This window comes from Amblyraja radiata, chromosome 2 (assembly GCF_010909765.2).
Source record: "Amblyraja radiata isolate CabotCenter1 chromosome 2, sAmbRad1.1.pri, whole genome shotgun sequence".
Classification (NCBI taxonomy): domain Eukaryota; kingdom Metazoa; phylum Chordata; class Chondrichthyes; order Rajiformes; family Rajidae; genus Amblyraja; species Amblyraja radiata.
The window spans coordinates 51,097,970-51,111,358 of NC_045957.1; the positions used below are offsets into that span (position 1 = coordinate 51,097,970).

General features: G+C 41.5%; 1 protein-coding gene across 1 annotated transcript in view; it reads left to right on the forward strand.

The window, feature by feature from the left end:
• Positions 1 to 13,389, forward strand: part of dnah11 (dynein axonemal heavy chain 11) — a 317,498-nt gene that overhangs the window by 83,370 nt on the left and 220,739 nt on the right. The window contains exons 23-28 of the mRNA XM_033046160.1: positions 1,584 to 1,742; positions 5,989 to 6,111; positions 6,860 to 6,982; positions 8,228 to 8,452; positions 10,689 to 10,780; positions 11,418 to 11,544. Of these exons, the coding sequence (XP_032902051.1) occupies positions 1,584 to 1,742; positions 5,989 to 6,111; positions 6,860 to 6,982; positions 8,228 to 8,452; positions 10,689 to 10,780; positions 11,418 to 11,544 (849 nt within the window). The remainder of the gene's footprint in view (positions 1 to 1,583; positions 1,743 to 5,988; positions 6,112 to 6,859; positions 6,983 to 8,227; positions 8,453 to 10,688; positions 10,781 to 11,417; positions 11,545 to 13,389) is intronic.

The following is a 13,389-nucleotide window of genomic DNA, read 5'->3' on the forward strand; positions in this document are numbered from 1 at the left end:
TTTTAGTCTCTTCCTTCGAGGGGATTCGACCTTTTCTTGTCGTATCCCCCGTCTCCGTCTGTGCTGAGGCCTGTCGCAGAGCCAGCAACCTCCAACTGGGACTGACCTCGAGGCTCCGAGATAAATCGGAGCCTGGCCGACTTCGGGGCTGTGGTGGCGTTGCGATGGTGGCGACCCGACTTCGGAGCCTCGGAGGCTCGGCCGCAGGCCCAGTGGACTCGGCCGTGGGCCCAGTGGACGACAATGTCGGGAGCTCGCAGGTCCCAGGTTGGTGACCGGTTTTCTGGAGCAACGACAGCTTCGTGCGCTGGACTGGAGGGTGGCAGTTTCGGCAGCTTCGACCGCCCCGGGCCACAGATTTAAAACCAGCCCACGGATGCGGCCGCTGGACTTACCATCACCCGGCGGGGTCCCTACATCGAAAGCTAGATCGCCTCAATGCAGAGGGAGATGAGGAGGGAAGAAACAAGGACTTTAAGACTTTTGCCTTCCATCACAGTGAGGAGGTGCCTGGTGGACTCGCTGTGGTGGATGTAAAACTGTGTTAAGTGTGTGTTTTGTTAGTTTATTCTATGTTATGACAGCAAGGTTAAACAATTTCATTCAGACTGAAATGTCTGAATGACAATAAAGGATACTTTACTTTACTTTACTAGAATATACATCTAGAATTACTCAATGAGGGCAGAGATGAAGAGGAATTGAGCTGCCCAATGCTCCAATCCCTTTCATTTTTATGGTGACCATAATTTCAATGGCCTTGCCAGAGTAGACTATGAGCAAAGTTATTTCTGTGTGAGTATGAAAAGACAGCAAAATATGTTTAACCAACTATTTAATGAGAATATTGCCAGGTTTCAATGGCCTGAGCTCTTGGTTGGACTTTATTCCTTGGAGCACAGGACCCTGAGGATTGATCTTATAGTGGTGTATAAAATCATGAGGGGAATAGATAGTGTGAATGTGCAGTCTTTTTCACATGATAGAAGAATCAAGAACAAGAGGGTATAGTTTTAAGGTGGGAGCGGAAGCTTTAATAGGAAGCTGATGAGCGGCTACTACCACTCAGAGCATGGTGGAGTACATGGAACAATCTGCCAGAGGAAGTTGAGGCAGTTAAAATTACAATAGTGAAAAGACATTTGGACATGTACATGGAAAGGAAAGGTTTATAAAGATGTAGACAAAAGTAGCATTAGATGGAGTATCTTGGTTGCCATGTATGAGTTTGGCCAAAGGGCCTGTTTCAGTGCTGTATTACTTTATATGCTTTGAAAAAGGAGAATCGTGCTTAAAGGACCACAGTCAATGAATTCCTCTTCAGGCTTTTATCTATGTGCGCATGATCATTAAATTTATCTCATATATTTATTGGGGTAAACCACTTCCTTCTTGTGAATGTAAATATAGTAACATCAACAATAAAATTAATGTTGCATAAATTAGACTTGCTTCGGTCTTATCTCAAGTGCATTTCTAGTGCCTGAAAGACCTCATTTTTTAAGATAACTGTTTTTAAAATGACCTGGTGCAGCAATGCTCACTCAATATTCTCAATGCATTTTGTTTTGCACCCTATGCAGGAAATTAGATTGATGGACAAAGAAGTTCGTGCTTGGGATGCATATACCAGTCTGGACTCCACTGTGAAGAACTTGCTCACATCCCTGCGAGCAGTGACAGAATTGCAAAACCCAGCCATCAGAGACAGGCACTGGTACCAGTTGATGAATTCCACAGGGGTTAGTCTTAAATTTACTGTAATATTTTGGAAATTGTACATATTAGCCTGAAAGGGACTTTAATTAAACGTTGCTGCAAGGCCAAATTCAAATTCTGCAGGATTAAATCTCAGTGGTACTTACAATGATTGTTGTATTTAATCATGAAATGAACATTTTCTGTTGTGTCTTGGAGATGGGATATTCCGATGTTGAAAACCATAAGCAGGATGGATATGGAAACAAAGAGGAGTGGGAAAGGAAGCATTATTAAAGATCAACAGTAGGGACTTCATTTAGAAGGGAATATGGAGATGGAATGAAGTTTGAGGAATTTGGGTGTGATCACAGAAAACAGTGTAGATGGCAAAGGTTGGCCTGGAGAGGGCAGATGTCATGGTGATAAGGGAAATTTGAGAGAGAGAGAGAGAGTTTTGGTGGGACAAGATGCACAGTGATTTGTCAGTGATAAAGTCTGATGTTGATTGTGTTGGAGAAAATGTGCTCATCAGTCTAGTCCACAGCATTTACCTTGTGGATCTGGCCACCTTTTGCTCCACTGGGGTGTGGGCTGATGTTATTTACAAATAATGCTTATTAAACAGCTGTACACCACTTAGCAGTCTGGACTGCATGTTGGACAGCAGTATTTCTCACCTACTCCCATTAAAATCAAACTGAACATAGAACAGTACAGCACAGGAACACCCCACTTTGGCCCACAGTGTCTTTGGTGAGCACGGTCCCAAGTTAAACTAATCACATGTGCCTGCATCTGATCCATATCGTCTGATATTCGAGAGAGCACAATCTAAGTTTGTCCAAACTCTTGTTGGAAACACCCTCAAATGAATCAGCATTCTGGTAAACCTCTTCTGCATCCTCAAAAGCCTCCACACCTTTCTTTAATGGGCGGATCAAAACAGCACGTTATACTCCTAATGCGGCCAAACCAAAGTCCTATAAAGCTTCTTGTGTTCAATGCCACTTCTGGGGAGGTATGTGCTTGGACCCCACAATCCTGGCATAGAACAATGCTACTAAGGCTCTTGCCAATATATGTATACTTTCTCCTTTCATTTGTTTTCCAAAGTGCAGCACGTCAAACTTGCTCAGATTAAATTCCGTGTCTGCCCATTTCTTTAGCTGATCTATATCCCGCTGAATACTTTGACAGCACACCTCACTGTCCGCAACTCCTCCACTTTTGCTGTCATCCGTAAACTTACTAACCAATGCATCAGCATTTACCTCTTTTTTAAAAAATATCTCATAAATAACAGAGGTCCCAGAACAGATTCCAATGGAACTCCACTGGTCATTGACTACCAGTCAGAATAACATCTATCGCCACAACTTTCAGTCTTCCATGAGTGGGCCAGTTTTGATGTCAAATGATCAATTCACCATGGATTCCATGCATCTTAATCTTCTGAATCAGAATCAGAATCACACTTTATTCGCCAAGTATGTTTTGCAAAATACGAGGAATATCATTGGCCAGGTCAGTCATACAATTAAAAGTAATAGATCACTCAAAAACACATTTTAACATGAACATCCACCACAGTGACTCCTACACGTTCCTCACTGTGATGGAAGGCAAAATAAAGTTTCAAGGCAGGGCAGCCATCTCCCCGGCATCCCTGGTGGTCTCCCTATCTCCCAATCAACCTATCATGTGGGATTTGATCAAATTCCTTTTTAAAATTCATGTAGACAAAATCCATTCCCCTGCCGTCTTCAATCACCTTGTTCACCACCTCAAAAACAAAAACTCAATGAACTTCATAAGGTGGCTTCCTGCAGATAAAGTATGGAAAAAGTCACCCCCCCAACTAATCCTTGCTGACTAATTTGCCTTACCGTGCTAGTCCCACTTGCCTGTACCTGGCCTATATTCTTCCCAATTTTTCCCAGCCATGTACCTCTAAGTGTCTTATAACTTACCTGTACCACTTTGTCTGGCAGCTTGTCCCATATACGCACCACCTACTGTGGTAGAAGTTGCCCCTCAGATCCCTTTTAAATCGTCAGTCAAGTCAAGTCAAGTCACTTTTATTTATATAGCACATTTACAAAACAACTCTCGTTGGCCAAAGTGCTTTACATTGGTGGAGGTACTAACGTTATACAACAGTGGTTCATAGATTAATTGCATACATAAATGCATACATATAGCCCTCACTCAGAGGACGTCAAGAAAGGCTTGAGAGTAAAGATGAGTTTTTAGTCTCGACTTAAAGGAGTCGATGGAGGGGGCAGTTCTGATGGGAAGAGGGATGCTGTTCCACAGTCTAGGAGCTGCAACCGCAAAGACGCAGTCACCCCTGAGCTTATACCTAGACCGCGGGGATGTTCAGTAACCCCAAGTCGGCCGATCTGAGGGACCTGGTGGTGAGGAGGGTAAGCAGGCTTTTGATGTAGGTGGGGGCAAGTCCATTGAGGGCTTTGTAGACATAAAGGAGGATCTTGAAATTTATTCGGAACCGCACAGGGAACCAGTGGAGAGAGGCCAGGATCGGGGTGATGTGGTCCCTTTTTCGGGTGCCATTCAGGAGTCTCGCTGCGGCGTTTTGGACCAGTTGCAGGCGGGACAGGGAGTTGCCAGTGTAGAGGGAGTTGCAATAATCTAGGCGGGAGGAGATAAATGTGTGGATGATCTTTCCTGTCTCGGCTTAAAGCTATGACCTGTACTTTTAGACCCCTGGGGGGAAAACTGTGGCTATTCATCTTATCCTTAATCTTAACCTCTATAAGGTCCTCCTTCAGCCTCCTATGCTCCAGGAATAAAACTGGGATCCGGTCTGAAAAACAAATCTTTACCACCACTACGTTCAGGATGAGTTTTGCATCCAATTGGCTAGCTTTCCCAGTAATGTAATATTCAATACACTTGAGGTAAAGACCAACATTTTTTTAGATTTTGTCCAAAGTGGATAACTACACAATTTAAGGAACACCATGTGTTTTGGTCACATGCTCACTCTAATAGTGCCCTTTTATAATTTTCAAATCTACAACTTAGTTCATCCGACAAACCTGTATGGCTCGTTTAATTTAGTTTAGAGATACAGCGCTCAAACACGCCTTTCTCCCATCACGGCCACAGCGCTATGAGACTTTAAACATAGTGGCAACGGCCACAGCGCTATCAGCCACGGACTGTTCGGGAAAATTCTTATTGCAACACTAGGGAAAATTTACAATTTTACCAAGTCAATTAACCTAGAAACACGTACGATTTTGGAGTGTGGGAGGAAACTGGTGATCCCGGAAAAAACTCACACAGTTCACAGGGAGAACTTACAAACTCCATACAGACAGCACCCGTAGTCAGGATCAAACCTGGATCTCTGGCGCTGTAAGGCAGCAACTCTACCGCTGCGCCACCGTGCTGCCCACTTTTCTTTCTCTTTTCCTTCAATTACAATTGATAGATATTGTGAAAAGAACGGGTCTTAATGGAGATCTTTGAGAAACGCCAGCAGTCACAGTCTGCAAAAATAGGACAATATGATATTATCATGGATGGTGATGAATCAACATTCCAGTGTGAGATAATATCTGGTATTGGTGCCACAACAATCACCTCTCACTCAACATCAAGTAAACCCAAGAAACAAATCATTGAATTAAAAAGGGGAAGTTGGGAGACCTCGTGCTGGTTTTCATTTTGTATGTTTCCACCGTGGCATTGTGTTGATTCCATAACACATTATGCTTTTGCATGAATGGTTCTCTTTCCAGTGTACCCCGCTTGTGGACCGAGATGAACAAATAGACCTTCCAGATAGTATTCTGCTTCTGTGGGAGAAGGAGCATTTTCTATCACAAAAATATGTATACTCGATTCATTTATATATATGTTCCATGCAATAACATTGGATGATGTTGATAATTTCATTCGACTGCTTTATGGTTTATTTGCTGAAAAGTCCGATGATTTTTATATTTGTTGTCACACGCAAGTCACAGCTATGACTTAATAAACATTGGATTCTATATTTCGGGGATTATGAAATCTGGAAGTGATTAATGATAATGCTTCTGAGAGATCGCAGTAAACATTATATTAGTTATCTTAAACTTGTATACATCTATACCAATCTCAGTTTTTCAATGTAAAGCTAATATATGCGCTCAGTTATAATTACTGAACACCAAAGATACTTCATTGCATATATCCTAGAAAATATGATTTTTGTAATATTCATAACCTTGTATTCAAATATATGAATTATATGACATTTTACTTGCTTATCAGGTTAAGTTTATTATGAGTACGAATACAATTCTGGCTGATCTGTTAGCCCTCAAGTTGCACAGAGTGGAAGATGAGGTCCGGAATATCGTAGATAAAGCTGTGAAAGAACTTGGAATAGAGAAGGTCATTTACTTTTTTATTGCTTAGCTTTCCAGCTTGGAATTTGAAGAACAGATAATTAAAATTTGTTCTCAGTATTATTTTGTGTCATGTTTGTCAGTGGTGTGTTTTTCAAAAGATAATTTAAAAATCCAATTCTATTCTTAAGACTTTATTCAGGCTGAGAGCAAAGTGGTGACTTTTTTTTTAAAAGATGCAATTTTAATGTGCCACAATGTAATTTTATCAATTTTGTCTTCAAGGCAATGTCTTAACTTAAAATTACTAGCAATAGTAGATTAAAATATGCTTACGATTTGCAATCTAATGGAGGAAGTGTTTAATGATCTAACTATGTTGACAATGGTTGCTACTTAATGTTATCCTTGGTGGGATTAACAATAATGCTGCATTCAGTCCAGAGGGAATGGAAAAGTAATGATTCTGTTGAGTTGCTCGTTGTACGTGTATTCTGATGAAGAAATAGATGCTTCTCTTCTAGCTGTAATGTATGTAAAAATCAGCCGTTGAAAGCCATGAGGCTTTAAACATAGTGCTACCGGCCACAGCACTATGAGGCTTTAAACATAACGCCAACGGCCACAGCGCTATGAGGCTTGAAACATAATGTTTTTATTCTAGCTATAATGTATGCCAAAAGTAAAATCAGAAAAAAAAGTGGTTAAATTGTGTTATTCAAAGCTGATTGCAGGAAATAGGATACTACCTTTGGATAGATCAGGCTAAATAACCAATGATTTGCCAATTTAAGGTCCTTACAGAGATCAGCCATACATGGACCACGATGGAATTTTCATATGAGGAACATCATAGAACGGGTACCCCTCTGCTGAAGTTGGATGAAGAACTCATTGAAATTTTAGATGACAATCAAGTATGATTCTTTAATTTTATGTGCCTTTACATTTTGTTATACAAGACAATATTATTATCAAAGAATGTATCCAAGGTCATATGAGGGTAATGTGAAACTACTCAATATCAGTGGAAAGTAGAACTGAGTGGTGTGTTTAACAGATGGCTGATCAGTTTACACCTGTTTCTTGGTGGGTGAGATGTGTTAAAGCTGACTACCACATTGGAGAAAATGAACCACACTGGTCCTGTTGGTGTCGAATGAAATAGCTTTCCCTGTCCTGTCTGTTGTTTCCTTTAGGTATCTGAAATATATCCTCTTGTAATACAAGAATGGCAATATTTAGGTGTTTCATGTGGTCAACTAAAATTTGCATTGGTCATCTTGTATATCTTTTTGAAGGCAGTTAATGCCTGCTTCAGGACTCATCTTAGATATTTGGTTGGACTGAGTGGTTCTAATTCAAGCCTTTTTGTCATTCTTCACTGGCTTAATCATCTATCCTTAAAGGGACTTTGAAAGCAGCTGCAAGGAAAGTACATTTTTCTGTGAACCTATCTTATCTAGCATTGAATACAGTAGTGATCTTCTGCTTCTGATATAATGAGCTGGTTATTGTGCATGCAGAAATGTTGATACATTTTATCAAAGAATGAGAGGAAATCACAGAATTTCAAGAACATTGGGTGCAAGAACATATCGGATTTTGAGAGTAACAGGACAGAGGAGGAGGAAAGTTGGACTGAGTGGATAGCTAAAGAGTTGATCGAGTCAGTGGGTCAAATAACCTGTTATTTAGCTTATTTTGATTCTATAACTTTGTGTTAATGGAAGAATAATAAAATTATATAAATGAGAAGAATGTTTGTCTTTATAAGTGCTTTGCTACATCTTCTTCTTATCGTGTCCATCTTGTTACAAATGTTGACCTCGCTGTCATCGTCCGTCCTGAAAAGGATGCAAGCTTCCGGCGACAATCAATGGAATCCATCACTTGTCGCAATAGATGATGGTGGTAGCAGAATTAGCTCAGGATACTTCCAGTTTCCAGCCCCGCGACGTGGACACTTCTGCTATGGGGCTATTTTGCTACATGATAGAATATAATGGCATTGTAGATGAGATCTGTGATTATAAATTCGACCACATTCGAGGAACTACTGATAATTTATTTGAACTTTTTCAGTAATAAAGTGATATCTAATTCATTCTTAAATGTCCAATTTCTCTTTGTCTTAAAAGTTATTTATTTTTGCTTCATAGGTGCAATTGCAATTTGTACTCCAGAACAAATATGTGGAATATTTTATTGAGCAGGTTTCAACCTGGCAAAAAAAGTTGACTGTGGCAGATTCCGTTATTTTTATCTGGATGGAAGTTCAACGCACGTGGTCCCACCTGGAGAGTATTTTCATTGGATCTGAGGATATACGAAACCAACTTCCTGAAGATGCCAAACGGTTTGATGGAATAGATACAGACTTTAAGGTTGAATTATTTTATTTTTATTAAACTTTTCTGCATGCAGTAACATCTCCCACTGTCATCGATCTCTATCGTTACCACCTTAAAAAAAGTCAATCAAGTTAGAAAGACATGACCAGCCATGTACAAAACCTTGCCGTCTGCCCATAACTAACTCATCTCTCCCTAAGTCCACTGTCCTCTAATTTAAATATCAGCAGATATTAGCATATTTAAATATATCAAATATTAGCATATTTAAATATCAAGTGGTTCCCTTTGATTTCTGCTTTTGTTTAGGGCTCCCAACCAGGAGGCAGTAAGTGTCTATAGCAAGGTTATCTTTGGTTTAAAGCAGTAGCCTGCTTCACTAAACAAGATTCCTGATGTGATGAGGTGCTAATTCCAATGATGTATTTGTTGTTATCTTTGTATTTTAGCCCATTTATCATTCCTGTTTAAATTACGAATGCTAGAAATATCTTGTCTCTGATGATTGTGCACACCAGGTATATTCCAATGGCAGCATTCAGTATTGTTAACGCTCTAATTACACCAATATGACCCCCCCCCTTGGCCATATGGAAACTGAATAGGTAGCCTGGAGGGGGAAAATGCAAACTGGCTGACTGATGATTGGAAACACCTCCAACCATGGAACACTCTCTGTTACCAAAGCCCACGACTGGTGCAATGAGTTTGATCTCTCCACTCAATCTTTTTTTCCCATCAGTAAAACTCTTGCTCTTTCCCCATAAAATCAACATGTATCTCTACATTGAGTGAAGAGAATGGTTCTACATGGGATGGAAATTACAGCTTCTGAAGCATTTTGTCTTCAGTTCATTTCCTTTCCTTTTGGTTAGCTATTAATCGGGTTTCATTGTTAGCTAAGCAGGCAGATGCATACTTAGTACTTTGCTTACATCACATTAAAACCAGACAAATTAAATAAAAGATCTATGTAATTATATTTGTCCAATTAGTTCAAGGGAGAGTAAATATTAACCTTATTATTCTTTCAGCTGCTCTTACCTTTATGAATGATTCTCCCTTGACTTCCATTTTCTACCTACGGGTTATCTCTAAATTGATCTTCCTAAAATATATGGTTGAGAGCAATGTCTGAGGGATAGGGAATCTAAATCATTCTCTTGTCATTGGGGAGCAAGATGAAAGTGACACTGCCACTGTGATTCCAAATTGAAATTATTTTGCCCTGATGTCTCAATATTTTCATTTAAGCTGTTGTAACATTAGCAGTGACATTGGAAGATATTCAAAATCGCCATGATCTTCTTTGAACTTGGTTGCAAAATCACAGCTCAAATGATCTGCCTTTTTTTGGTAGCATGAGTCTAAAGTTTATTAAATAAGAATGGCATTTTCAATTAATCTGGAACTACTGTTTTTGCAAGGGACAAAATCCAAATTATCTTTATAACAAATGATCGGATAACAAAGTCCTAATCGATCCTTTCACATTTTCCCACATTGAGTCGGTTCCTTTCTTTCTCTCCTGGATAGGCAGTTTCTGTTCTGATACCATTTTTGGAGTTTTTATTCCTCTTACAGACCATGCTTGTTTAATTCAATTTCTAAGTACATTCAGAGGCACTCTACAACAAAAAATCAAACGATGTGCCATATTGTTCTTGAAGATTAACTTGTACTAAATAGTAGAACAACACAGAGGCCATTTGACCCAAGGATCCATGTTGTCTCCATTTAGCAATCCCATTCATCCATTATCTTCTCTTCTTATTTCCCTGTAGCACAGTAACTTTCTCTCTTACTTGTCCACCAGCATCCATTTAATTGTTTTGCCATTAACATACACTGGACAGCCATTTAACTTACCATCATGCTTTTGCTATGTGCAAGGAAACCAGAACACCAGAAGGAAACCCACAAGATTACAGAGATTACATGCAAACTCATCAAAGGCAGCATCCAAGCCCATATTCGCATCTGGAAATGAGACGGCATTAATAATAGCTGTGCTACCATGCCTCAGGATACAGCTAGTTGAGTTGGATCTCATTGCACTGACTGATAATCCCTTTACTTCCATTGAAACATACCCTTTATGATCATGCTTTAGAAAGCATCTTCTGCACCCATTGCCATGTCATAATCTATCTTTAATTTTCATGTTTCTTAAAGGACATACATATTTTAGAGCTGTGATTCACCCTGTAAAAATCATAATTATTTAAAATTCAGATAATTATTTTTGATGTTTTGCTTTTGCAAAAAGGAATTAATGTTCAAAACAGCACAGACAAAAAACGTAATCGAAGCAACAAATAAACCCAAATTATATGAAAAACTTGAGGCTCTGCAGCAAAGGTAAGACTTTAAAGATATGGTGGTATTTAATACATTTAGATGTGTATGTTGGCATCTGTATGTTCCTAACTTTTGGGCCCCTTAATCTTAAAAAATATATAGCAGATATGCTTGTGAAATAACAAGCATAAGCCATCAATCCTTCACCACATGCCGTGGTGCTATTTTTTTCCTTTTTTGATTGGATAATGGTCATTAGTTTTGAATAGCAGGCAGAAGACCTTGGGTCAGTCAACACCTTGGTAATATCTTTCCCATCCCATTTTAAAACTACAGAGGCAGGCCTGCACTACAGTTGCATCAGGCATGTTAATGATCCTAAGATACACACAAAAAACTGGAGTAACTCCAGCTATTACATATCTACTTGTCATTTATGCTAATAAAGGCTTTATGGAAGCTGGGCTAGTACGACGATTACATTGACACCAAAAAGCATTGAATTGTAACTTGATAAGAAAAAAATAAAACTTTGTGTTTCACTTTTCATGAACTCTGGAAGTTTATGAGTATTTCAAGATTAATGTTTTGTGATGTATAGTCTTGCTGATGTGTTATTGCATTTTGAGGAGTAATGTACATTCAAAATGTTGTAATGTATGAAATTTAAATATTTTATAAATTTTCATTCTTGTAGGCTAGGCCTGTGTGAAAAAACTTTAGCTGAGTACCTTGAAACCAAACGTTTAGCTTTCCCAAGGTTTTATTTTGTGTCCTCGGCAGACCTATTGGATATCCTGTCAAAAGGAACACAGCCTGGACAGGTATGCTATTCACTTTTAGTAATTACATTATTTTATGAAGTAATAGGCAAGTTTGCACACGCAAGCGTTTGCACGCGCACACACATGCCCGCACATACCGACCCACGTATACATATATATACACACTAGACCAAGTGCAGACCCGTTGGGTCTGTTCCCCCAACATGCGGTTGTGAGGGGGAAGGCGACATGCAGCGTCACACACTAACTATCCCTCCCCCCCCGCACACGCTAATTACCCCCCTTGATATTATATTAATATTATTAATTTGCTCCTTTTACCCCATAACCACCCTATCTACTGACGCATAGCCCCCAACTTGCAGTCACATCTAGAGAGGGGAGGGGGGGGTAGAAAGTGAGGGCAGAGAGAGGGGCAGAGACAGAGAGAGAGACAGAGACACAGAGAGAGAGAGGGGCAAGAGGGATAGGGGGGTGGAGAGGAGGAGAAGAGGGAGGGTAGGTGAGGGGGGAAAGGTGGGAGGGGAGGTGAGAGTGAGGGGGAGAGAGAGGGGGTGCTGAGAGGGGGGAGCAGGCAGGGGGAGGGAGTGTAGAGGGTGGAGGGAAGAGGGTAGGGGGTGTGGAGGGGAGGGGGTTTAGGGGAGGGAGGGAGGGTGGGGGAGTGGATGGAGGGGAGAGAGAGAGAGAGGGAGGAGAGAGGGGGAGGGGGGAGAGGGGGAGAGAGAGGGTGTGCTGAGAGGGGGGTGAGAGGTGGGGAGGGGGAGGGAGGGTGGAGGGAAGGGGGGTGGGGGTGTGTGGAGGGGAGGGGGGTTAGGGGAGGGACGGTGGGGGAGGGGATGGAGGGGGAGAAAAAGAGGGGATAGAGAGAGAGGGGGAGAGAGGAGATGGGGGAGAGGAGAGGGGGGGAGAGAGGAGAGGGGGGGAGAGGAGAGGGGGGGCAGGAGAGGGGGAGGAGGGGAGAGAGGAGGGGGGGAGAGGAGAGGAGGGGAGAGAGGAGGGGGGGGAGAGGAGAGGGGGGGGAGAGGAGAGGGGGGGGGGGGGAGAGGAGAGGGGGGGGAGAGGAGAGGGGGGGAGGGGGGGAGAGGAGAGGGGGGAGAGGAGGGGGGGGGGAGAGGGAGAGGGGAGGGGAGGGGGGAGAGGGAGAGGGGGGGGGGGGGGAGAGGGAGGGGGGGGGAGAGAGAGGGATAGGGAGAGACAGGGGGCGAGAGAGAGAGAGAGTGCCTTTTTTACTCAACCCAAACCCAAACAACCATTTGCAGGCAGTGCTATTTTACTTCAAACTATCTATATTTTCATTTTCAAACCAAATTAAGTCTACTCACTCACTGTGCTGTCGACATTTGTTCAGTGTCATTCAGAGCTCAGTGACAGAGACTAATTGACAGAGCTCCAGCTTGCCGAGATTAATTGAGTCACACCACTTCCTGGTTTTATAGTCCCTCCCCCTCCCACCAGCAGGAGCAGCAGAGAGAATGGGGAATTTTGTAATATACCTGTCATTTTTCATCGAAGGGAAAAATCCTCGGCACACATACGGCGGAGGGGGGCTCTGAGCGAGGTGGCCAAAAATGATGGCCGTAGGTGGCGGCGTTCTCTCGGAAATCGCAGCACAGATGGCCAAAACCGGTCAAGAACAGACTTTTAGTAATATAGATATGTACCCACACACATGCGCGCACACACACATGTATATTCAAACTTCATCTGCTGAGTATAGAACACATCAATCTTCATCTGCTGAGTAGACAGAGGGCCATTGCTTCACAATGAGCAAGATCCCCAGTCAGTGACATCATTTGGAAAATGATTGACATTTTGAAAAATATGCTAGCCAGAATGAAAGCTATCCATAAATTGACTGTTTAAAAAAAAATCAATTGTTTG